This window comes from Danio rerio, chromosome 2, assembly GCF_052040795.2.
Source record: "Danio rerio strain M-AB ecotype USA chromosome 2, GRCz13ab, whole genome shotgun sequence".
Classification (NCBI taxonomy): Eukaryota; Metazoa; Chordata; class Actinopteri; order Cypriniformes; family Danionidae; genus Danio; species Danio rerio.
The window spans coordinates 60,916,328-60,943,278 of NC_141022.1; the positions used below are offsets into that span (position 1 = coordinate 60,916,328).

General features: G+C 35.4%; 2 protein-coding genes across 3 annotated transcripts in view; one reads left to right on the plus strand and one right to left on the minus strand.

The window, feature by feature from the left end:
* btbd2b (BTB domain containing 2b) overlaps positions 1 to 26,951 on the minus strand; it is a 1,074,195-nt gene that overhangs the window by 792,772 nt on the left and 254,472 nt on the right. The gene's annotated exons all lie outside the window — the stretch shown is intronic.
* Positions 1,982 to 12,260, plus strand: ftr65 (finTRIM family, member 65). 2 transcript variants are annotated; one of them, XM_087241682.1, is made up of 7 exons: positions 1,982 to 2,633; positions 2,817 to 2,912; positions 3,016 to 3,249; positions 3,335 to 3,494; positions 3,590 to 3,647; positions 4,288 to 4,290; positions 11,171 to 11,345. In XM_087241682.1, exons 1-7 carry the CDS (start codon positions 2,052 to 2,054, stop codon positions 11,208 to 11,210), a joined length of 1,173 nt encoding a protein of 390 aa, XP_087097808.1. In that variant the 5' UTR covers positions 1,982 to 2,051; the 3' UTR covers positions 11,211 to 11,345. The 2 variants fall into 2 exon arrangements, with proteins under 2 accessions (XP_087097808.1, XP_087097807.1); XM_087241681.1 differs by lacking the exon at positions 4,288 to 4,290 and having other exon boundaries at positions 3,590 to 3,649; positions 11,171 to 12,260.

The following is a 26,951-nucleotide window of genomic DNA, read 5'->3' on the forward strand; positions in this document are numbered from 1 at the left end:
TCAACATTCTAAATAGAACCTCTGGCGGCGCTTTGATGTCATTCTCCACCAATCAGTTTGCGCAGCGCCGCTTTAAACAGAACCTTTTTTATTTTTTATTTTATTGAACCAAGTAAACAATACAACTATAAATGGCCTGATACAAAATAAAATCTTAATCAGACAACAGACAAGCATCATAAACAAAATATAATAACAAGATTTTAAATAAATAAATAAATAAAAAACCTAAGTGTTTTCAGCAAGTACAGGTTGTTCTATAAATGACAGAGGACTACAGCATTCTTTTTCTTCATTTGCTTAAGCGATAGAAAATAAAGACATAGTTCCTTGTGAAAAACCTAAAATTTGGGAGAAACTCTTCAGAACCTATACTTATGTAAAGAAACTTCCTAAGAATAATAATGGTGTTAATTACTTAATCATGTGTTTCATCTTTCAAAAATAAACCAAACAGTACATTTTCTTTTGTTAGAGCATTTCAATCTTCAAACGTAGAGAATAACCAATAATGCAAATCTTCCCAAAAGGCACAAACAAATTTACAATCATAGAAAAGATGCTCTGTAGTTTCAAAACACGATGGTTGATTGGTCTCCTGCACATGAGTTTGGATGTTGCCATGTTTGTTAATTCTTCATTACTGACTAAATAAAGTTGCACTATGATGTTTCTTATTAATATTCTGCATAAATCAATTAATTAATTAATTAATTTAAATGGCATAAAATGATCACCTAAAATTCATAAGATCATTACAAAACATTTTAAAATGATTTACGCTGCTTATGTTGGACTGTTGTGGGTTTAATTCTGCATTAGACTGTCCTCTAGTGGCGGAGTTTATTATATGACGCACACAGGAAGTGTTGAGAGGGGAAAAGGGCCGGTGGTTTTTTTATCTAAATTCAGTAATCCTGGCGGTTCATTCCGCTGTGGCGATCCCGGATTAATAAAGGGACTAAGCCGAAAAGGAAACGAATGAATAAATGAATTAACAAATTCAGTCTTCTGTAACTCAAGCATCAAATCAGTTCATCATCTTTTTGTCAAATGCCCACATGTTGATATGTTTTGGTCTGATTTATCTGTCTATTTTTCATCAAAATGTAAGTTTAACATTGATTTTTGCATGTGGGATATAATTTGTAACTTTTTTTCATGACAAAAATAACATTGAATTTACAGGCTATTTATTGATTTTATTGGGTAAATATTATATTCACAAATGTACATTTTCTTCATCATTACCTAAGTTGCAGAACTTTCTTTGTGACTTAAATTGTTTAATTTCTACTTTACAAAACGTTTACAGCAAAATAGGCTAAGTGTTAAAACTGTGAAATTTTATAAGGACTTTGTAAATATTATTTAATTCGATAATTTGCCTCTCTGCTCTGTTTTTTATTATCTTATTTTATTATTTTTATTTTATTATTAATTTGACTTATTTACTATTGTACTTGATGTCATTCATTTTTATGATAGATATGTTTGTATTGTTAAAACACAATAAAAAATAGAAAAAAATTTAAAATGACCGGTGGTTTTACAAAATTCAAAAGAAAGTAGGAGAAATGAGAAAAAACGGGAGAGAGAAGATAATAATATCTAGGATGAGATTTGGACACACAAAAGTAATTAGTACACTTTTTAAACGGGGTAAACATGGTACAGGATAATGTGAGTTTTGTGGACAAGAAGAGACGGTAGAACATGTTAAACTACACTGCATGAAGTCTGAAGATAAAAGGAGGAAAATTAGTAAGAATTTAGGAGAGATAACAGTTCAACTCAAATTAGATGACATTCTACTAAATAAATCAGGAAATAAATATTTTACCTTTTTATTGCAGTATCTTAAAAATATCTTAAAAATACTCATTTGTGGCAGATGCGGGTTAAGTCATGATGATCCACACTCCAGACCAGGTGGTGGCGCAAATACACCATTTTGTTGTTTGTCAACCGCCATTAAATTGAAGAAGAAGAAGCCAGTGTTGTGTGTGTTGTGTCGATGCCTCTCTCGGTCTGTGCGTGTGAGCTGTAAAATGGCAGAATTCAGTGTTTCTGTGGCTCAGGATCAGTTCAGCTGTGCGGTGTGTCTGGATCTGCTAAATGATCCGGTCTCCATTCCGTGTGGACACAGTTACTGTATGAGCTGCATCACAGACTGCTGGAATAAGAAGAGAGTCTACAGCTGCCCTCAGTGCAGACAGACCTTCAGCCCCAGACCCGCTTTAGCTAAAAACACCATGCTGGCTGAAGTGCTGGAGAAACTGCAGAAGAGCAAACTACAAGCTGCTGGTCCTGCTCAGAGTCCCGCTGCATCTGGAGATGTGGAGTGTGACGTCTGTACTGGAGCCAAAAACAGAGCCGTCAAGTCCTGTCTGGTGTGTCTGAACTCTTACTGTCACACTCATTTTCAGCGCCATCAAGAGATTCACCCAGGAAATCAACACCAAGTGACTGAAGCCACTCACAGATTGAAGGAGATGATCTGTCCTCAACATGAGAAACCCCTGGAGATCTTCTGCCGCACTGATCACTGCTGTATATGTTATCTGTGTTTGGTTGATCAACACAAACACCATGACACTGTTTCAGCTGCAGCAGAGAGAACTGAACTACAGGTATGAACACATTCATTCATCATTTTACAGCTGTACCTAATAAAGTGGCCGGTAAGTGCTATTTTGCATCTGACATGTTTACTAATAGACTCTCCTGCAATTTGGAAAATCCTGAGCTTCCCGTTCATTATTACAACTTTGCAGTGACGTTTATTTCACTCTTGTTCACTGTGAATCCTGCAGAGTCGGCTGAGGGAAACCCAGAGCAGATTCCAGCAGAGACTCCAGGAGAGACAGAAGGAGCTGGAGGAGCTGAGAGAGGCTGTGGAGTCTCACAAGGTGAGTTTGAGCAGAAGAACAGCAGCTGAAGAGGCCTTTCACACTCCAATGCTTCTGTGTGTGTGTGTGTGTGTGTGTGTGTGTGTGTTTGTGTGTCTGACAGCGCTCTGCACAGGCCGCAGTGGACCACACCGAGAGGATCTTCACTCAGCTCATCTGCTGGATTGAGAGAAGCCGCTCGGAGCTCACGCAGATGATCAGAGATGGAGAAAAGACTGCAGTGAGTGGAGCTGAAGAACGACTGGAGCGACTGGAGCAGGAGATCAATGATCTGAGGAGGAGAAACGCTGAGCTGGAGCAGCTTTCACACACAGAAGATCACATCCATTTCCTCCAGGTGACACACAGGACAGTGGAAGAGCATGTGGAGCAGAGATTGTGTTTGTGTGTCTTCAGCTGCTGTTTCTGTTGTGTCTGTGTAGAGTTTGCAGTCTCTCTCTGTCCCTCCTGGATCTACAGACTCATCCAGCATCACTGTCAGCTTTCCACTCGATTTTGATGAAATTGTTAAATCTGTGTCTCGTCTGAGAGACAAACTGCAGCAGTTCTGCACTGAGGAGATGAAGACCATATCTAGCAGAGGTCAGATTTATATTTCCTGACATGTTTCAGATGATTTTAAATGTATTTGTATTGTTTAACAATGTTTACTGTAAATCATCTGTTTGTCTCCACAGTGAGCAGCATTAGCAGGATTCCCGCTCCTGAACCACAGACCCGTGAGCAGTTCCTCCAGTGTAAGTGACTCTGATCATACTGAACATTAAAGATTATAGTTATATATTGTGTTGGATTCCTTCATATGAGGCAGAGAGTCTCTGATGGCTGTAATGTGTTTTATTCTGGAACCAGTGAAAACTAGAAGTAAACACACAAATCAGCACAAAGCAGATTGATAATGAACTCTGACACCTTTACAGTTCTGTAGCGGATTAGCTCAAAGGGAAGAAGAAGATTCATTTGAACAGGGCTTCAAAAGAATCGACTCTTTAAATCCGATTCAACGAATCGTTCAGCAATCATTCAAACAGAAAGTTGACTTTAATTACAGCTATTGCTATCAAAATAAAAACCCATTTATGTTTGAGCAGAGTAACAAGATCAAAGTTTAAGACATTAGATTCATAAATATGCACCGGCACCTTTCTTCATACAAAATGACTCTTTATTGACTAATCTAACAGAAACTTACACAAACACACATTCATACAAGTGTAGAAAAGAGTAAAGGAAGTAGAATAAGAGTTTGAGAGAGTATAATGATGGAAAACCTCAGATTTATGTTAGACCGAACCAATAATAATTAATTTAACCCTTCTTTGGTCTCTTTAGGGTTGTGTGGTGTATTGGGATAATGTGTGTGTGTATTGATCAGGGTGTTGGTCTCGCTATTGATTAGTTCTCGACAACTATTTAAGCCATGTGATGTATTGTTGTGATGACATTGTTTATATCTAAGTAAAGCACGCTTGATGGCATTACTGTGTGTTTGCCTCGTAAATAGTATATAACAAACTGGCGACGAGGAAAATTGTGTGGATATGGCCCAAATCGGAAGATTAGATGAGTATAAACCAGAAAATGAGTCCTGGTCAGCATATATTGAGCGAGTGGAGTTATTCATGATTGCTAATGATGTGGATGATACAAAGCAAGTGGCGACATTACTAAGTGCTGTTGGTGCTTCCACTTATGGGCTATTGCAAAACTTGGTTCAACCTTTAAAGCCGAAGGATAAGACATTTAGAGAAATTGTCAGGATCCTGCAAGCACACTTTGAACCCAAACCGCTAATAATAGCTGAGCGCTTTCGATTTCAGCACTGCATACAAAAGCCTCATGAAACTGTGTCCCAGTATGTTGCCGAACCAAGTGTGCCGCAAGCCTGCGTTTGAGTGAGGGTCTCGGCCGTTAGATCGCCCCCTGGGGGCTGGCTGCAGTACAAGTCATAAAGCCCGCCTCCTCCGTGTTAATGAAGGAGACTTGAGCCCAAATAAAAAAAATTATTACACTTGCAATAAAATGTCCCGAAAGATAGTTCTGGTGGATTAAGGCACTGGTTATTGTGCTGAAATAGGTGCAGATCCTCATTTTTGTAAACAGTTTGTTTTTAGCAGTAATTTAATGCTGGGCGTGTCATCGTGATTGACAGCTGTGATTGACAGTTTCTCAAACAGACCATCTGAGCTTCGGCAGGAGACTGAAGTAGACTGAAATGTTATTATTCGATTTCTGTGTTATTTTACCATGACAAAATGAGTTCAGCAGTAAACTATAGTTTCTGACATACATGATCCTGGTGGAACACTGTTTATTCGCTAAGTTCATGGCTTTTTTCGGGCTGCCGGAGACTTATCTCTTAGAGCTCAGACTGACTACCTCTGCTGGACCTACTCCGGGTGCCTGGACTCACTACCCAATTCCAGCCCGAGTCAATCGAGCCAGATGCGGCGGCCGAGCGAGCCGACGCTGCCGCATGCGAGCCGGAATCAGCCCGCGACGCCGCGTGTAGGTTATGCGCTGCGGCCTGGAGCTGGCGCGATTGAATATATAAAACCCTCATATTTGTTAACGTTATTACATCCATTTGTGTTGACATGACAGCAAACGCATGCTGAGCAGTTCGGGGGGCGTGGTTGATTTTACATAAAGCGTTTGGTTGGAAGCTCGACTCCGCTCATTTTCGCGGCTCCTCCTCTGGCTCCATCAGACAATCCTTCTGCGCATGTCAAGGCTCCAATTTCAGCAGTCTTTTGCGACAGTTTGTGCCCGTCAAGCAGGCGTTTTGCCCTCAAGGCGTTCAATGGGAAAAAGGGCTGTTGCGTCGTCCATATTTTTTACAGTCATTGTGCCGAACTCAAACAATGTGCGTCAAAATGTGACTTTGGTGCAAGTTTGGATGAAGTGTTACGTGTTCGTTTTGTTAGCGGAATACAAAGCGAAGCATGTATAAAAGTATACATGAGAGAAAGAGCAACGTGACGGCTTATTTGGATGCAGAAGAGCCAGAATTGGAAATGTTTTCTCTGTTGAGTGATTCGGAAAAACAGAAGTTTAAAGTGAATTTTACTGTGAATCAGCAAGATGTACTGATGGAAGTTGATACAGGAGCTGCTGTGAGTATAATTTCCCACCAAACATACAAACAGTCATTTGCTAATGTACCACTGGAAAGAGCTGAAGTAAAGTTAAAAACTTATACTGGTGAAAGCATTAAAGTTCTGGGACAATTCAGAGCCACTGTTCAGTATGAACACCAAATAAATGAGTTGGCCTTGCTTGTGGTTGAAGGTAACGGACCTAATTTGTGTGGTAGGAATTGGATGCATAAAATTAAGTTGAATTGGAAAGGAATTCACTATGTGAATCAAATGCAACAGCCTACATCAATTCAAGAAGTTCTTGAGAAATACAATGAAGTCTTCAGGGATGAACTTTGAAGGATATTAAAGCTACAATTTCAGTAAAATCAGATGTGCAGCCAAAATTTTTCAAGAGTCGTCCACTACCCTTTGCCATGAAAGAACAGGTAGAAAAGGAAGTTGAGCGATTGGAGAAAGCAAATATTATATCTCCAGTTACGTACAGTGAATGGGCTGCTCCAGTTGTCCCTGTGGTAAAAAAAGATAAAACAGTTCGGCTATGTGGAGACTATAAGGTCACTGTAAATCAAGTTGCTAACACCGAAACGTACCCGTTACCAAGAATTGAAGAAGTTCTGGCCACTTTAAGTGGAGGAAAAGTATTTTCTAAAATTGATTTAGCTCAGGCATACCAGCAAGTTTTGCTTGATGATGACTCAAAGAAATACACAGCAATCAACACTCACAAGGGACTTTATGTCTATAATCGTCTGGCTTTTGGCATTAGTTCAGCTCCCTCTATTTTTCAACGTATTATGGAAAATTTGATGAAGGACCTGAAAGTTGTGGTATACTTGGATGATTTGTAAATTGTGGGAAAAGATGAACAAGAGCATCTATCAATTCTTAGCCAAGTCCTCCAGCGGTTACAAGACTGGATTAAGAGTAAAAAAAAGTAAATGTGAGTGGGGCCAGACTCAAATTGAATATCTGGGTAATGTGATGGATGGAGGAGGAGTGTATCCAACGAAGGACAAGGTGAAGGCTGTCCAGGATGCTCCAGCACCTTTAAATGTAAAGGAATTGCGAGCTTTTTTAGGCTTGGTTAATTATCATGGACGTTTTGTACCAAATCAGAGCACAGCGTTGGCTCCATTGTATAGACTTCTAAAAGAGCAAGTGATCTGGTATTGGGGGAAGAAAGAACAAAGTGCATTTGAGAAGTGCAAAGAGCTGTTGACTAGTGATAAAGTGTTAGTACACTATAATCCAGAGTTACCTGTGACACTAGCATGTGATGCTTCAGCTTATGGAATCGGAGCAGTGTTGCAGCATACAATGCCAAATGGTGAGGAACGCCCTATTGCTTATGCTTCACGCACTTTGTCACCCGCAGAAAAGAAATATTCTCAGATTGAGAAAGAAGCATTAAGCATTATTTTTGGTCAATATTTCATCAATATCTGTGGAAACGATCCTTTAAGCTGATGACTGATCACAGACCTCTTGTGACTTTATTTGGGGAACATAAACATTTCCCAATGATGGCTGCTGCCCGTATCCAGAGGTGGGCAATAATTTTAGCAGCCTATGATTACCACATTTGTTACCGCAAGGCAGAGATGCATGGAAATGCTGATGGATTGTCATGAGTGCCATTGCCTGAAAATACAGATGTGGGTACAGAAGCCATGTCAGCACACATTAATACCCTGCTATCTAATCATATACATGAGGCCCCTATAAATGCATCACAGATTGCTAGAGCAACTAGAAGAGATCTACAATTGTCTAAAGTTGACTAGTTTGTAATGGAGGGTTGGCCAAGTGAAGTGGCAGAAGAGTTGGAGGTGTTTCAGACTAAAAGAGACGAGTTATTGATGGAACAGGGTTGTGTGTTATGGGGAACAAGGGTGATTGTACCTTTCAAACTTCGAAAATCAGTGTTGTATGAACTTCTTGCAGGACACCCCGGCATTGTTAAAATGAAAGCCCTGGCTCGCAAGTATGTGTGGTGGCCGAAAATTGATATGGATGTGGAAAAATGTTGCAAAGAGTGTGAAATTTGTCAACAAAAGCTGGGTTAACTTACCATCTGCTAAACCCTGGATTCTGTGTTTGGTTAACCCAAAACGGTTCTAAAACAGCTGGTAAGAGTTAGTTAAATCAACCTCCTGAAGATAACCGCGGGTTAATGCGTGCACACGGTGCACACCTGAAGGCATTTTCAGTTGATCGCTGAAGAAAATCATGGTGAGAAAAAAGGGCAACGCAGTTTAAAGAGGCGGAGCTGGAGGATTTAATCACAGAGATTACACATCTGCATCAACAAAGGAAAGAAATCTAGGATAATAAATAGATAAGAAAAGAAAAAAATAAATAATAAGAAAGTTTGTTAGTTCATTATATTACACATCCCACCCTCCCTTTTATTGTATTGAAAAATTAAGTGAAGTTTATTTATAAGCACGTGATTACCCACTCCTAACCCACTATAAAGAGCCAGGGTTTTTTCACTAGTCATCTTCAATTTGAAGAATCCCCCCTTCCACCCCTACCTCTTCACCTTTCCCTCCATAGGGCGGCACGGTGGCCCAGTGATTAGCACTGTCGTCTCACAGCAAGAACGTCACCGGTTCTAGTCCTTTAACAGGCCAGTGGTCGTTTCTGAGTGTAGTTTGCATGTTCTTCCCGTGCTCGCGTGGGTTTTCCCCGGGTCCTCCGGTTTCCTCCCACATCCCAAAAACATGCACAACAAGTAAATTGATAAATCTAAATTTTCAATACAGGTAATCTCATAATGCAGCATATCTTTTAATAGCCTTCAATTTTTAGTCATCAGCTCTTATCAAGGGGGAGTTGTCGAGATCTTCCTGAGCTCAAGGCTCCCCTCTCTTCCTCCAAACGGGAGGGAGCCCAGGGCTCAAGAACCTTCGAGCTCAGGGCTCTCTCCCGGGACAGCATGCCAAACTTGCTTATAATCAATCATCAGCTAAGTGTGAACTCTTGAAACTTCTCTTTAACATCGTTTTAAGTATGCTGTGTAACCATTCATGCATTTATTTTCCTGCCATTAATCTCTTAAGGCCACAATACAAATGTGTATTGACTAGTGTATATAAGGCTTATAGAAATTATAATCCGTCTGGAGCTAGCACAAAATGTATAAAAGTGTGTGTGTGTGTGTGTGTGTGTGTGTGTGTGTGTGTGTGTGTGTGTGTGAGTGTGTGAATAGATGTATACAAACGACGTCCTACATCTTAAAAAAATAGATATATTTTCTTACAAAAGACAATGCTGCCACTTATTATATATAAGCTACAGAAAAATGTGAGGGGTGCAGAAAGAGAAAGGGAGAAAAACACGAGATTTCTATGGGAGATTCGAACTCGCTCCGTTGTGCACACTGTTGTTCTTTAATGACGCACTGTCCACTATGCTATTGCCACGGGCCAGACGGAATCTGCGGATATTTTTTGCTATTTCTGCTGAGAATTTTGGTAAAAATCTGCGGATTTCTGCAGAATTATTTTGGGAGTATCCAGCGGAGTATCATAACTAAAACCTTAATATATTAAATAAAAAGTAATAAATTACTGAATAAAAACTGAACAAATTCAGATTTACACATTTACTCAAGTAAATAAACAGAATTAATGATGTGCTAAAAATCAGCAGAATTCTGTGCGCGCAGATTCCGTGTGGGCCTATTTATGACCAAGGAACTGTACAGAAGTTTATAAAACAGTTCAGTGCCAGGCATACTGTACAGATGGTCCTACACGCTATTGCCACATTGTACAGTTGCCGCGAATACAAAGAGCTTCACTGAATGTTTTCTATGATAAGCACAGACCCGCGTTTTGTCACGTTTGATTTTAAAAGGTTTGTTAAATACATTACATATTCTTTTGAAAAATGACAGCGTTCACTCAAATATACATTTAATTATGAAAAGAACTATGCACTTATAACCCTCTCACAACGAAAGAACATGTGTCTGTGCTTCTACGTCCATAAATATTCTCATCAAAAGAGCACACGATGCTCAGTAAACTCAGAAACAGACAAACTCTGGAACAGAGCTCATCCTCCGGAGCAGGTTATCTTCAGAGAGTACATTGCTATGTCTACTTAACATACCCCAGAAGTTACCTCTGATTTTGGAACCAAAGCTGCAGGTTATCCACGTACTTACTCTCAAACTTACCCGGGTATGCCACATAACCTGCTTTCTGGAATTCCGCCCTGGTTTTGCGGCACATTAAACTTAACTAGACTCTCAGCGGAAAAGAAATGTATCAGAGATGGGAATGTCTGAGCTGTGCGATTTACCCATTTTGTTTGGGTCCCCGTCTGCTCCCTGGAGTACTCTGGGTTCAAGTCTTTCTGTAGACCTGGGCATTCTAGCTCGGGTGTTCTTCTCTGGCCTCGGGTTTTCTCGGTTTCTGGAGGTTTCTCTTCTTTCTTGGAGGTTTTTCTGTTTCTGGAGGTTTCTCTTCTTTCTGTTCTTAGGTTTCTCTGTTTCCCTGGTTGGTGGCTTTAGGTAATATTTAAATATCTGAATATATATTCTGTGCAAAATTCTTTATAGATATCCAGTCCTTTGTAACGGGGGTCACACAAAAAATAAAATAAAATATGTACACCTACTCAAGTAACCCAAACAGTGTTATATGTCTTAACACTAAAATGAAAAAAATAATAATAATAATTCAATTGATGAGGTTTGAACTTATGTTGGCGGTGTCGTAACGCAAGTGCTGACCACTGGATCACAATTGCGCAGTTATACTAGTGTGTTTGAAAACAAATAAGTATTGCACTAGAGGTCTGCACGGGACTAAATTTTGAATCCCGCTCCTGCCCGCATCTGACAGGTTTTAGTCTGAACCCAACCTACTCCTTTTACTACCTTCCACGCCCGTTCCCGCTAATGAGCAGGAGGGGAACAAAACTGAAAACCACCCAGCTATACAGAGTCCAGAGTCCCAAGTTTCCTGGTTTGGGGTTGAACATATACTGAAACATTCATAGTTCTTGTTTCTTAATCAGCAAAAGTGCAAATAATATTAGAGTAAAGACATTCTGATGAACTGAAACAGATCAATAATAATACAGTCATGATTTCATTATTGTCACTCAGAAATTCATTGATATTTTTATCTTCATCAGATTCTCAACAGTTCACTTTGGATCCAAACACAGTCAATAACTGGCTGGTTCTGTCTGAAGGAAACACAGCGGTGGAAAATAAAGGTTCAGTCCAGCCGTATCCTGATCATCCAGACAGATTTGATTATTGGCGTCAGGTGTTGTGTAGAGAGAGTGTGTGTGGACGCTCTTACTGGGAGCTGGAGTGGAGCGGTGCACGTGTGTTTCTATCAGTGTCATATAAGAGCATCAAGAGAAAAGGACGGGGTAATGAGTGTCTGTTTGGACGCAATGCTCAGTCCTGGAGTTTGTCCTGCTCTGCTGAGAGTTTCTCATTCAGGCATAATAACAAAAACACTGAACTCCCTAAACCCTCCGTCAGCTGCTCTAGAATAGGAGTGTATGTGGATCACAGTGCAGGAACTCTGTCCTTCTACAGCGTCTCTGACACAACAATGAGCCTCATACACACACTCCACACCACATTCACACACACAAACACACTCTGTCCTGGATTTTATGTTTATAAAGGTTCAAAAGTGAAGCTCTGTGATCTGACAGTGTAGATGATGCAGATCCTCCGTGTACAATAATGTGGAATATTCTCCAAATATCAGTCCTGCTTTATTTGTGATGTTTATAATAAACTGACTTTAATAATTAACACTGATTTTACTCATCATTTGTGTTCATAAGTTGTCCTGAAGTGTGATTGTAGAGATGTGTTGATGTTTTGGCTGATTGTTGTTCATATTTAAATCATCAGCACATCAGCTCCAGATTGAGAAAGGCCAATATAACAGATCAATATATACTGAAGTATGGAGTTGTGTAATGTCTGCTGCATAATCCTCTCTGTAAAACAACACAGCACTGGGCCAAACTAAATGAGAGAAGTGTTGTGTTGAGAACACTGATATAGAGAGTTTTCCTCTGCTCATGTTGATGACAGTGATCTACTTTTCACAGCAGTGTCTGTTCAGTTGCTCATTTCCTCTTTAAATGCAGATCGTCTTGTTCTTTGTTTAATCATCAGTTGTTCATTATGGAGTATTTGTGTTTATAAATGCAGATTGTGATGGTTTTGTTTAATAAAGAACTGTTAAACGTCTTTTCTGAGTTTTTCGATGTGTTTTTATGAAATTACAGTTTTTCCCAATTGTTTACACACATTTTCTGTAAGCAGGTCTCATATTGTCAGAACTCTACACACAAACCACAAAACACACACACACACACATTGGGCAAAACTTTAATTCTTCTGCAAAATTAAACTCTACACTCAAAACAATGTGATTTATTCTCTAAATGGTCTTTTGTTTTCAAATGACACACACAAGCCATCGCATCAATAGATAATTATAAGAACAGTTGAACACTGATGTGCTTAATGTAAAACACTATGACCACTTCTCCGTTCATCATAATGACTTAGTGTAAGCCTTTTTATGTTCAGTGTTATACTAGAACTGCACTGTAAAATATTTCTGAATATTGTTTTTATACAAAACAAGTAAATATCAAATATATTTTACTGTATTTTTTCCACAAAAACAGTGTACACAGTGTTCGTCCCAACTAACACAGTTGCACATAATGTGGTCTACATATGCCATCAACAGAAGTATTTACAGAATACAGTTACTGTAAAAAACAGCTATACTGCATCCTCTTTTCTGTTTTGGTCAGGCAAAGCAGTGGGGGAAATGTCACCTTGCATGTCGAATCCAGCCATGAAAAGCATCAACTGCTATAGCTTGGAGAATGGGGTATACGTGTGTGTGGATTTCAGTCATACGCTTTCCATCTACAGGCAGAAAAAAAAATTCCTCTATATGTTTAAGGAATGGTGAATATGGAGGGGGAGATAAACCACTAAAAAACATGGGTGGGCAGTGAACCAGTTATGAACCAGATGAGCTCTGATTTCTAAATTGCAATTCTGTGTGACAGGTGTTTACTCATGTGATAACTTAGTATGCAAAGTAGGACAACTGACTTTACAATTGTGAATGACAGTGTCACTGCTGAAAAATCCAGCTTAAACCAGCCTAGGCTGGTTGGCTGGTTTTAGCTGGTCGACCAGGCTGGTTTTAGAGGGGTTTTGGCCACTTCCAGGCTGGTTTCCAGCCATTTCCAACCTGGTCTTAGCTGGTCAGGCTGGGAGATGACCAGCTAAAACCAGCTTGACCAGCTTAGCCAAGCTGGGAGTCCAGTCAAAACCAGCTATGTCCAGCTTAAAACAGGCTGGTCAAGCTGGTTTTAGCTGGATTTGGCTGGTCATTTTCCAGCCTGACCAGCTAAGACCAGGCTAGAAATGGCTGGAAACCAGCCTGGAAATGACCAAAACCCCTCTAAAACCAGCCTGGTCGACCAGCTAAAACCAGCCTAGGCTGGTTTAAGCTGGATTTTTCAGCAGGGTGTGTTCCTTGTGAAAACGAGATTTTCTGCATGAAAATTGTGCAAAATGCAGAGAATTGTGTGTAGTGTTTTGAAAAAAGTGTTTTAAATCTGCAATTTGAGTGTAAAGCAGGAATTGTGCTTGTAGTTTAGCAGAGTTGGATCAGGGGGTTGGCGCATCAGTTACATGTTGTATATTTTACAGTCTATAGTTGTAGTCATTGTGTCTGAAGTAATTTTGTGTAAACAATTGGAAAAAACTGTAATGAACAGCTGTTGCGTCTCTTTCCTTTATTTTCTTTATTTCAGGCTGTTGAGGATTGAAGAATCTGAAATGTTTGATTATTTTGATCAGGCCCAGATTGGCTAATCGGGAGGACCGGGAGAATTCCCGGTCCGTTTTTTGGCCGCGAGGGCCGGTGTCCCTAGCTCCAGAATATGTTGCTCTCAGCAGTCACACTTTTTGAATTAATGTATTTATTTACTTGACCACATACTTCTTATTCAATATATTACCGCAGCTCTGCTCTGTTTATGCAAGAATCTGCTCACTTAACTGTTGTGGTCGAGTGGTAAGCACGTTAGGTTACAACGCCACCAACCCGGGTTTGATCCTCGTCTGAGTAATTTTTTTTTTTTCATTTTTATTGTTAAGACATATAATACTGTTAGGGTTGTTGAACATTTGAAGTTCTAATGCAGCTGTTTTCTCAAACGTGATAGTGTAATTAGAAACTGAATTGGAAATGACCTTATTTCAATATAGTCAGTCGAGAACTGAGGTGGGCCGGTCTGAGGCTTGAAACTCCAGGGCTGAAAAGGAGTCCCACTCCGGCCCTGATTTTGATAATTACTTTTCCTTGATGTTATTAATATGAATCAGACATGAAATCTACAGTAAATATTGTAATAGAGTCATTTTATTTGCATTTATAGTTAATAATTACAGTATGAGCTGATGCTAAAAACATGTTTTATAAATGTATATTCTAATGATTAGATATTGTTAATGATTATATTCCTTTATTAACCATAATAAGAGATTGAATCCTGCTGATGTTGAAGGTGATTTGTCTCAATACCACATGATGCTCATGATCTGATGATTAAACTGCACTTTTCAGCAACCATAGTAATAAAGAGAAGAGAATCATTTGGGTGTGTTTATTGCTTTATTATTCAGTCATTTTTCTTTGGCTTTGTCCCCAATTACAGTTTTTCTTGCCAATTCCATGTGTGTTCAATAAGAAAAGGTCAGTAGAGGGTTTTCTTCAATGCCAAAAATATTAGTAATTTATTAGATACAAATGAATATTGGATGACAGAGCTCTGGGTTACATTTCTCCAATGCAATACAAGAATTACATTCAAGAGATTCACAACTAACATACATTTCCCCGACTCCAGCATAAATACACAACTCATATTAACAGGTGGAGTTTTGCTGTAACGTCACTTATCAGTCATTCTGCAGTCCTTTGAGTGTTGCACCCAGACATACTTCCTCTTTTCTGCAACCCTTCTCTGCATACCAGAGCTGAACAAATACGTGCATCCAGGGGCGGACTGGCCATCTGGCAAATCTGGCTAATGCCAGAAGGGCTGGACCATTTTTTAAATGTGGGCCGGTCAGTTTTTTTTTTTTTTTAATCTGTATTGTTTTTACATGTGGTCAGCTTTTATCTCTTGCTAAATTGGATATTATGATGATGAGGATAATAATAATGATAATAGTAATAATAATAATAATAAAGGTTAGGCATTTGGCCCAATTGCCAATGGCTGCTTGGTTTCTTGCAGCCAGAGACTGTAAATTAGGTCATCATAACAATTAATATTTATTAATTAGGTCACCTATAATTGTTTAATAAGCACATATTTATTGTAAACAAGAATGAGGCAAAGCAGTGATTCAAATAATGATGACACAGTGAGAGAGTTAAAAAAGATGAGAAGATATAGAATCAGATAGACAATGTGTACAATTTGAACTAAACAAGGAGAAGCCAGCATATAGACAGTGGCAATAAAGAACACCACTGCAGAAATGACATATATAGTTATTTGTGAATAAAATTATGCTGAAGTGTTGCTAGTGCTGCCTGTCCATTTGTGTGTAAAGGTGTGTTCACATTCACAGGTTACTCCTATCATAAGTAATAGCAGACAAACGGTATAAACAGACAGCACATGGACTCTACAAGATTCACAGATTATTTTGTTATTTAGTGTTTACTGTTTGCATACATTTGTTATAAACGGGTTGTTTTTGTTTCAGTCACATACATTTAATGTTTAAATATCTGTAACATATGGTACTGCTTATATTATTTCACCATCTGTACACCATATAAGTAGTGAATGTGTGGGTCCGTGGGTGGGGCTGTGTCGGTGTGGTTGTGGGCTGGTGTGGATACATTGCCAGGGCTGAATTTTTGTCCCAGTCCGCCCCTGCGTGCATCTTCAATATATTTCACAACTTCTCCAAGCATCATGCTTCTTGTGACATGTCTAGACCGCAGTCTGGAGCAAGGGCCCCCGCGCTAAATTAATTCTTATTCTGCTATTTCCCTCTGGTCAGCAGTTTCTTATAAAAAGTATGCAGCGCAGTAAAAAAGAGGAAGTGTGTCTGGTCAGTATATGGTATCATACAAAAGAAAAAAGATTGATTAAGCTGTTGTTAGTCTAAACATTTTCCTAATAAAAAAATAGACACATTCATTCATTTTCTTTACGGCTTAGTCTGTTTTTTTTTTTTTTTTAGGATAAAATACAATTTCTTTTAGTTTGGCAGGAATAAAAGTATTTTTTATATTAAAAAAAACTATATAGTTGACGATTACAGAGCAGATTGTACAAATGACAGTATTATGAGACATTCATATATTTTATATATATATATATAATATTTTCTAAGTATTAAACAGAAGTTTTAGCAATCATATTAAAATAATTCATTAATAAAATAACAGAATGACATTATGCTATAAAAATCTCCAGCTCTCCTTCATTACAGTGCAGCGATTACAGTGTCATTCCCTCTCTGTCCACATGAGGGCGCGCGAGTGTCGCTGTATGAACTCATGATCAGATTCTACCAATGAACATGAAGAACATTCATAAAATGTGCAAAGTACTTGTAAACAAGCAATGAATAAATGTGTAAACACAAAGTGTTGGAGAAGAAACAAATATTTATTATAGTATTATTATCTCCACACAGCTTACTGTAGTCCAAGCTGACATTAAAACATGAAACCACAACAACATGAACTACTTTCATCATTAATAATAATGTGTTACCAGTGTCATCAGATCATCATATTATAATGATTTCTGAAATATCGTGTGACACTAAAGACGAGAGTGATGATGCTGGAAATTCAGCTTTCATCACAAAAATAAATGACATTATAATATGTTCACATGAAAATGAGAAAGGTAAACTATAAAAAATATTTTACAGTATTTCTAATGCAATAAATACACCTTTGGTAAACAACTCCCTGCTACACAATAGTTCATTATAAATATTATAATTATGACTTTATTAATAATCACTTCAGTTTCACCAGTTCTTTAATACAAGAAATAAATTAATTACTAAAGTTATTCTTCAGAAAGTGGAGTATTTTGAGCGTAGTGTGAGAGCGAGAGTCCATCACCAGCTTGACCTCTGACCTCCGGGGTCAACTGACCTGTGATTAGTGTGTTTCCTCTTTTGTTGGCTCGTTCGTCCTGCTGTTATTTCACTAATGACTCTTCATTCTGAGAGGCTCAATAAACAACACACTCGGCTTGTTAAAGTCACTGAACACTACACTTCATCAAACATGCACACATACGACATCGCCTGTATGCTATAAAACTGCAGGCTAGATATGTTTGGGGTCAGTATGATGTTTAAATGATTTAAAATAAGCTTCTCCTGGTCACCAAGGCTGCATTTATTTCAGCAAAAATACAGGACACATAGTAAGATAGTGAAATGTTACTGCACTATAAAATAACTGATCAAAAGTAGATTATTATTTAATTTAATCATTTATTCCAGTGATTTTACAGTGGTTTTTAGTAAGTTATACCAGTGATTAGCGTTTACTCCAATCTTCAGTCACATGATACTTCAGAAATCACTCTTATTTAATAATAATAATAATAATAATAATAATAATAATAATAATAATAATACTTAATTATAATAATGATAATAAAAACATTAATAATAAAAATAAATAATTATAAATAATAATAATAATAAATAATGATAATAATAATAATAATGATAATAATAATACTAATATTAATAATAATAATAATACTTAATTATAATAATGATAACAATAACAATAATAGTAAAAATAAATAATGATAAATAATAATAATAATAAATAATGATAATAAATAATAATTATAATTATAATTATAATACTAATAATGATGATAATAATAAAAATTATAATAATAATAATTATTATTATTATTAATGGTATAAAAAGCAATAATGACTGTAGTAATAATTTCATTTGAAACTTCTTACAATAACTAACAAATAAATATCTAATAAATCCCGCCTTATTCTGAACAGAATAATTTTATTTTAATTATTAAATAAAATTAATAATAATTTAAAAGTTTTTTATTTTTATTATTTTTTTAGTACAGTTAGTGGTATATCCAGAGAGGCAATTGCAGATGAGGCAGTAAAGTGGAGACTAAATAGTTGAGTTTTTAGTGGTTTCTTGAAGACAGCGAGTGACTCTGCCGTTCTGATGCAGTTAGGGAGTTCATTCCACCAACTGGGCAGAGTGAGCGTGAGCGAAAGTGATTTCTTCCTTCTTTGGGATGGAACCACGAGGCGACGTTCATTCACAGAACGCAAGTTTCTGGAGGGCACATACATCTGCAGAAGTGAGAGCAGATAAGAAGGAGCAAAGCCAGAAGTCACTTTGTAGGCAAACATCAGAGCTTTGAATTTGATGCGAGCAGCAACTGGCAGCCAGTGCAAACGGATGAGCAGCGGAGTGACATGTGCTCTTTTAGGTTCATTAAAGACCACTCGTGCTGCTGCGTTCTGGAGCAGCTGAAGAGGCTTGATAGAGTTAGCTGGAAGCCCGGCTAGTAGAGAGTTGCAATAGTCCAGTCTGGAGAGAACAAGAGCTTGAACAAGGAGTTGAGCTGCATGTTCAGATAAGAAGGGTCGGATCTTTCTGATGTTATAGAGTGCGAATCTGCACGATCGAGCAGTTCTAGAAATGTGCTCAGAGAAGTTTAGTTGGTCATCAATTGTTACTCCAAGGCTTTTCACCAGTTTGGATGCAGTAATGGTTGCCCCATCCATCTGGATTGAAAAGTTATGGTGTAGAGTCGGGTTGGCAGAAACTTCAAGCATTTCTGTTTTCATGAGGTTAAGCTGAAGATGATGATCTTTCAACCAGTGTGAAATATCCTACAGGCAGGCTAAGATGCGAGCCGGAACCGAGAGATCAGTTAGACAAACCATATTTCTTTACCAGCAACACACAAGCCTCTCCTACACATGAGCACTGGAAGAATGATTGCCGGACTTATAAAAGAAGTGCCAGGAGTATAAATTTTACTATTTACCCCACCTGCAGGGTAAGTTGTAACAGAGGGTTAGTTGTAACCAACACAATCTCACGGCAATTTGTAACTTTTTGATTTAGTGGCTAATTCGTATTAATTTGTACGATTTAGTACGATTTGCTCATTCCCCAATGACCATTGGGTTTAGGGGTGGGGTTAGGTGCCACGCCTCCTTTTTAAATTGTACATTTTCATTCGACTGAACTCTTACGAATTCGTATGAATTAGTCACTAAACTGGCAAAACGTAAAATACTTATTGCGACCAGATGACTTTTGTCAATTATATTTTATTTCACAAATTGTATACAAATAGTCTCCGTCTTTAATGCAAACAAGGAGGGAAAAGAACATACACATAAACAACAACACTTCCTTGCATGGCGCTAAGCCTGCTGGGACATTATGTTTCCTTGTGAGATCAGGCTGGTTGTAACACATGCTTATAAAGGCAGATTTCACACAGTTACTTTAATTTCTGTTTACTTTAAACAGCAGCTATATTTCTTCAGTAATTGTCTCATTTCTTTTTTATTCCACATAGCACAGTATATGTATGTATTTATTTATTTGTTTATTAGATGAACACATTTGAATCTACTTGCATTAATTTCCATTTGTCCATTATTATCCAATGCCTTTATTTGCATTATTAGCATTAAAATAAAATAAAAATTGTCTATTAAAAAATATTTTCTAGTTGGTGCCAATAGCCTAGTGGTTAGTGTGTCGACACATAGCACCGAGGTGCTCGCAGCGACCCGAGTTCGATTCCCATCTTGAGGTTCTTTGCTGATCCTTCCCCTATCTCTGCTCCCCACACTTTCCTGTCTCTATATCTCCACTGTCCTATCAATAAAGTTGAAAACCCCTACAAAATAATAATTATAAAAAAATATATATTATCTATTAAAAACATTTTCATATAAAAGTTCTCAAAATTACACTCAAAATTCAACAAATGTTTTGTTAGTTTAGTTGGTGTCCAACAGCCAAAACTGGTTTGCATTTTCTTACATCTTTCAAAATGGTTTCATCTTTTAGCCTAGAAGACGGTGATCACAGCAATATAAGATTTTACTTGCATACTATCACAGATTTTTTTTTTAAATAAAACAAATCGGATATAGCAAAAATACTTTCATGCTGCAAAAATGATGCCTCCGGTTTCTCACGCAAATTTCGCTGAACTTTTTCAATAATTGGCAGGAAGACGTCTGCCGACACTGTGGTGAAAACCTTGGAAGCATGCCATGTTTAACCCTGAGCAAATACCTTAAAACTCTGCGTTACATTTAACCCCCTGTTACTTTGTGTCCCACGCTCTCCTGTGCTGAAACAATTCAATATTTACTTACTTGTGTGTGTAAATATACAGTTGAAGTCAGAATTATTAGCCCCCTGTTTATTTTTTCCCCAATTTCTGTTTAACGAAGAGCAGACTTCTTCAACACATTTCTAATCATAATAGTTTTAATAACTCATCTCTAATAACTGATTTATTTTATCTTTGCCATGATGACAGTAAATAATATTAGACTAGATATTCTTCAAGACACTTCTATACAGCTTACAGTGACATTTTAAGGCTTAACTAGGTTAATTAAGTTAACTAGGCAGGTAATTAGGCAAGTTACTGTACAATGATGGTTTGTTCTGGAGACAGTCAAAATATATAGCATAAAGTAGCTAATAATATTGACCTTAAATTAAAAACTGCTTTTATTCTAGCCGAAATAAAACAAATAAGACTTTCTCCAGAAGAAAAAATATTATCAGACATACTGTGAAAATGTCCTTGCTCTGTTAAACATCATTTGGGAAATAATAAAAAAAAGAAGAAGAAAAAAAGAAAAGGGGGCGAATAATTCTGACTTCAACTGTACGTAATATGGTCAGTTTTTGTTTATTTCAATGATTTTACATAATAATGTGCAGATGTTCAGATGATATCATTTGTAAAGTAATATTTTGTGTTTTTGAATTACATTATTGTACAAAAGCAGGTTCTTTTATGAAGAATGTTTATTAATATTTATTTATTAATGTCGTTACATTTTAGTCCCTTTTCTAGGGGTACGGAGACAAAAGTAACAAAATAAATAAATAATTAGGATAAAAAAAAAATCTAAATTTAATTGGATCGAATTAATAATAAATTAATATTTAATAATGTGCGTGGAGAATCTCCTTTTTCCATATGCCAGCATACTTTCACTTCAGATATAATAATAACAAAAAACTCTGAAAAGAGATTTCAAAATAAAAATATTTTCTTTTATTCACTGTTTAACAAAGTTCAATATATTTTTACATTTCCAGAAAGGGTAAACAAAAGCAAAGAGATACTTAAATGAAAATTCTCCTAGCCAAAATCATTATGAGAGGGTAAGGCCAAAATAACAATTAAAAACAAAAACTTCCTAAATTGACAAAAAGTTCTAGATTTCCAAATATATATATATATATATATATATATATATATATATATATATATATATATATATATATATATATATATATATATATATATATATATATATAAACTCAAAATCAATGACAATGCTCTTACCCCACAACCTGGCTAAATCCAGAAACAGGAGGAAACTTAAAGGATAAACACAAAATAAATCAGCACTCGTCTCTCTTCATGGCTTACTTTACACATAAAGTTACACGTCACACTTATTCACTCTATAATCTCACAAGATTCACAAATTTACAGTTCTAAATATCACACTATAATCACTGGGATAGGGAAAACAGGGACTCTCTCCGTGCTTTGCTGCTCTGCCTCTTTATAAAGCCTGGAAGCTCTATCAACAGCAACCCATCCCATTTGCTCTGATTGAAAACAGGTGCGGCTGGTTTGAAACGCTCAATGAGAGAGAGAGAGAGAGAGAGACAGAGAGAGAGAGAGAGAGAGAGAGAGAGAGAGAGAGAGAGATTAATAAAACAAAAGGGGAGAGCAATAAGCTGCCACTCACACCAACAACTTACCTAAATACATCATAGCATGTAACACTTTACAAATGATATCATCTGAACATCTGCACATTATTCGGTAAAGTAATATTTTGTGTTTTGAATTACATTATTGTACAAAAAGAGGTTCTTTTATAAAGAATGTTTATTAATATTTATTTATTAATGTACAAAGAACATTTTTAAAAACATTTTAGTTCATCTGAAGTTTTTAAATATTACTAGTTTATTCATTCATTTTCTTTTCGGCTTAGTCCCTTTATTTATCAGAGGTTGCCACAGTGGAATGAACCGCCAACTTATCCAGCATATGTTTTAAACAGCGGATGCCCTTCCAGCCACAGCCTAACACTGGGAAACACCCATACACACTCATTCACAGTACAGACAATTTAGTTCATCAATTCCTCTATAGCTCATGTGTTTGGACTGTGGGGGAAACCAGAGCACCCGGAGGAAACCCACGCCAACACTGGAAGAACATGCAAACTCCACACAGAAATGCCAAGTGACCCAGCTGGGGCTCAAACCAGCGACCTTCTTGCTGTGAAAAAAAAAAACTGACCCCAAAATTTTGACCAATAGTGTGTGTATATATATATATAATAATTTATATTTTAATGTAATGTAATGTGTTACCTTTGGGTGGTGATCACAGCCTAAATTGAGCACCAGGGACAGGCGGTGTTTGGAGCTGGTAGTGGTGATCACGGCCTAAAGTAAGGACCCGGTGGGCTGTGAGGGTTGTATGTGTGTCTGTGTGAACTATATTTGTGTGTTGTGTGTGTATATGTAAGTGTGTGTGCTAGTGTGCATGTGAGCATGTGTGTGTGTTGTCTGTCTGCTCTGATGATGGGAAGTGTCTCTGTTCATGTTGGGCAGTCGGCACTTGTTTCTCTAGGCTGTGTGTGTGTGTGTGTGTGTCTGGTCTCCCCAGGCTGTAATTGTCCTGTTGTCTCTGTATTGTCCTGCTCCAGAATGGTGTCTGGCTCCATGACCTGCTGACCTCGCACTGAATATATCTTTAATTTAGGCAGAAAACTCTGGGAACGCTGTGAAAATGATCTCTCAGCTCCGCGGACAAATAAAAAAAAAAGTTTGTGTGAGATCAACGAGTGAGAACGCAGAAATCAGACGAGCACAAATAAATAAAAGACGCTGGAGAAAACATGGACAGAGACTTACTGTGACTTGATCTCTGCTTTAAACCTATTATTATTATTATAATTATTATTATTGTTAATATTGTTATAGTTATTATGCTTATTATTATTATTATTATTATTATTATTATTATTATTACTCTTATTATTATTTTACTATTATTATTATTATTATTACTATTATTATTGTTATTATTATTATTATTATTATTATTATTATTATTATTAATATTATTATTATTGTTCTTATTATTATTATTAATATTAATGATAATATTATTATTACTATTATTCGTTTTGCTATTATTATTGTTTTTATTACTATTATAATTATTATTATTATTATTATTATTTATTATTATTATCATTATTAATATTATTATTGTTATTATTATTAGTATTGCTATTATTATTATTGTTAATATTATTATTTTATTATTATCGTTATAATTATTATTATTGTTATTATTATTTTAATATTATTATTAGTTTTGCTATTATTATTGTTTTATTACTATTATAATTAAAATTATTATTATTATTATTATTATTTTTATTATTGTTATAATTGTTATTATCACTAATATTATTTTATTATTATTATTATTATCATTGTTGTTGTTATAATAATAATAATTATTATTATTATTATTAATATTAATATTATTTCATTAATATTATTATTATTTGCTATTATTATTGTTTTTAATACTATTATAATTATTATTATTATTATTATTGTTATAATTGTTATTATCACTATTATTATAATTTTATTATTATTATTATTATTATTATTATTGTTGTTGTTGTTGTTATAATAATAATAATAATTATTATTATTATTATTTCATTATTATTATTATTATTATTATTACTATATTATTATTGTTATTGTTATTATTAATAATATTATTATTGTTATTATTAGTAGTATTGCTATTATTATTATTATTGTTATTATTATTTTTTATTTTTTATTATTTTTGTTTTTGTTGTTGTTATTATTCCTATTATTCTTGTTATTTATTATTATTATTGTTGTTGTTGTTGTTGTTGTTGTTGTTAAATTATTTGCAACAGTACAGTTTCTACTGGCATTTGTGGATGTACAGTAACTCCATATTGTAATACTTGATAAAGGTTTGCCGCAGTAGTCCTGAGCTCATGTGGTGATCTGGTTTATAGATGAATGAGGATTCTTGATGCAGCGCCGCCTGAAGAACTGGAGATCACGGTTGTTCAGCTTAGGCTTGTGTACTTGTCCTTTATGCACTGAATCTTCTACAGATTCCTTGAATCTTTAATGATGTTCTGAACTGTCAAAGGTGAAATACACAAATGTCTTCCTCTCTTTCTTTCTTTGTTTTTTTAAACATTTCAATAATTTCCTCACAGATTTGTTGTCAAACTGGCAATCCTCGGCCCATCTTTGCTCCTAAAGGACTAGACCTTTCTTGGATGCTGCTTTTGTACCAAATCATAATCACAATCACCTCTTGACATCATCTGTTTCACATCACATCATTATTAAACCAGTTTACCTGATCACAGCCCTAAACTGCTCTGGCAAAACTGATTCTGGAATGTGTTGCAGGTCTGAAGGACAGGAAAGGATGTATATTTATAAATGAAATGAAGTCGACCGAACAATAGATTAAATATTTTGTGTTTATATTGTCTGCAGTCAAAGTCAATAAAAATAATAACATTTATAAATAAACTATGAAGATAAACTGTATTGCATTAGATAATTGTTGTGAGCCTCCAGTTATACGAGCACAAATAAATGTACATAGTTTTTTTTATAAACTCTTCACATCTTTAATTTGACATTTTCTTTAGGTTGTTCAGGATGATAAATCAAATTAATCAGTCAAAAACATTTTCTGACCACCAAAAAATTAAGAAATAATAATAATAATAATAATAATGATAATAATAATAGGCCAAATAATAATAATAATAATAATAATAATAATAATAATAATAATAATAATAAAATATAATTTAATATTAATGAAATAAAAGATAATAATCATAATAATAATTAAGAAAATATAATAATAATAAAAGATAATAACGATGATAATAATAAAGATAATAATAATAATAAAATAAAAGATAATAATAATAATGATGATAATAATAATAAAATAATAAAACACAATAATAATAATAATAAAATATAATAATAATAATAATAATAAATATATAATAATAATAATGATGATGATGATGATAATAATAATAAAATAAACGATTAATAATAATAGCAATAATTATAATTGTTATAATAATAATATTAATATTAATGATAATAAAACATAAAATATAATATAATAATAAAATATAATATAATAATAATAATAAAATAAAATATAATCATAATAATCATTATTATTATTGTTGTTGTTGTTGTTATAATGTTAATAATAATAACAATGAAATAAAAGATATTAATATTTATATTAATGATAATAATGAAATAAAATAAAAGATAATAATAATAAAATATAATATAATAATAAAAAAAAGAAAACAATAATAATAATTTATATTATTATTAGAATTGTTATAATAATATTAATATTAATGATAATAACAAAATAAAAGATAATAATAATAATACAATCTGATATAATAATAATAATAAATAATAATAATGCCTATTTTGAGACTTTTGAGGGTTTTTAAATCCATACATGTACTTGGTAATGATTTCTTTTTAAAATGAAAACATAAGCCTAATAAACATTATTTAATTTTATTTGTATCATTTATTAATTTGAAATAATTAATATTATTTAAAAATATATATTTATAACTGTACAACTGTATATAAAACCAGTTACAGAAGTCAATACAATGCCCCAATTAGTAATTGTGTGTGTGTGTGTGTGTGTGTGTGTGCGTGTGTGTGTGTGTGTGTGCGCGCATGTCTGACATCTGTCTGTGCGCGGACTAATCTTTCTCACACACACGTGTCTGGAAAATATTCATGTCTGTTTATCCAATTGTAAAAAAAGATTTTAAAAAGTGGCACTATATAGACATTATTTTCCACACAGATTTACAAGCACGATGGAGAAAGTTCATTCAGATTAGCAAAAAAAGTAAAAAATCTTTCATTTACATTCTATTAATCCACAATCAGAGAAAGTCTCATAGCTCACGATGTTAAATAATGGTTAAATGATTTATTAAAATACACCTGGCCTCCTTTAGTATATAGAAATACACGTTATAAGCACAATGTCAATAGACAGTCATTAACACTTTTGTTCTTCATTTATTGTTAGATATTTCACAATTTTGTCACTGGACTAAACAATAGGCGACACGGTGGCTCAGTGGTTAGCAAGAAGGTTGCTGGTTCAAGTCTCAGCTGGGTCAGTTGGCATTTCTGTGTGGAGTTTGCATGTTCTCCCCTTCACGAGTTCGAACTTCCAGTCATTTAAATATAAAATGTATTTGGCGTGCTGTCCGGGGAGAGAGCTCTGAGCTCGAGGAGACACCCCAACTCGAGTTATTCCCCTTATCAGGAAACAGAGAGGAGTTGGGATTCAAGCGAAGTATCTAGCCCGGCCCCAGAACGCTCCCCCCGGGAATGTAATGCTTAAGAGGTGAGGTGTCGGGGTGGTAAAG

What these genes read in the sequence shown, in the direction of transcription:
- ftr65 (XM_087241681.1), top strand. Translation starts at nt 2,052, where the DNA reads ATGGCAGAATTCAGTGTTTCTGTGGCTCAGGATCAGTTCAGCTGTGCG. An exon ending in CAGAGAGAACTGAACTACAG is followed by an intron (nt 2,634 to 2,816) that starts GTATGAACACAT and finishes TGAATCCTGCAG; the next exon opens with AGTCGGCTGAGGGAAACCCA. An exon ending in CCGTGAGCAGTTCCTCCAGT is followed by an intron (nt 3,650 to 11,170) that starts GTAAGTGACTCT and finishes TATCTTCATCAG; the next exon opens with ATTCTCAACAGTTCACTTTG.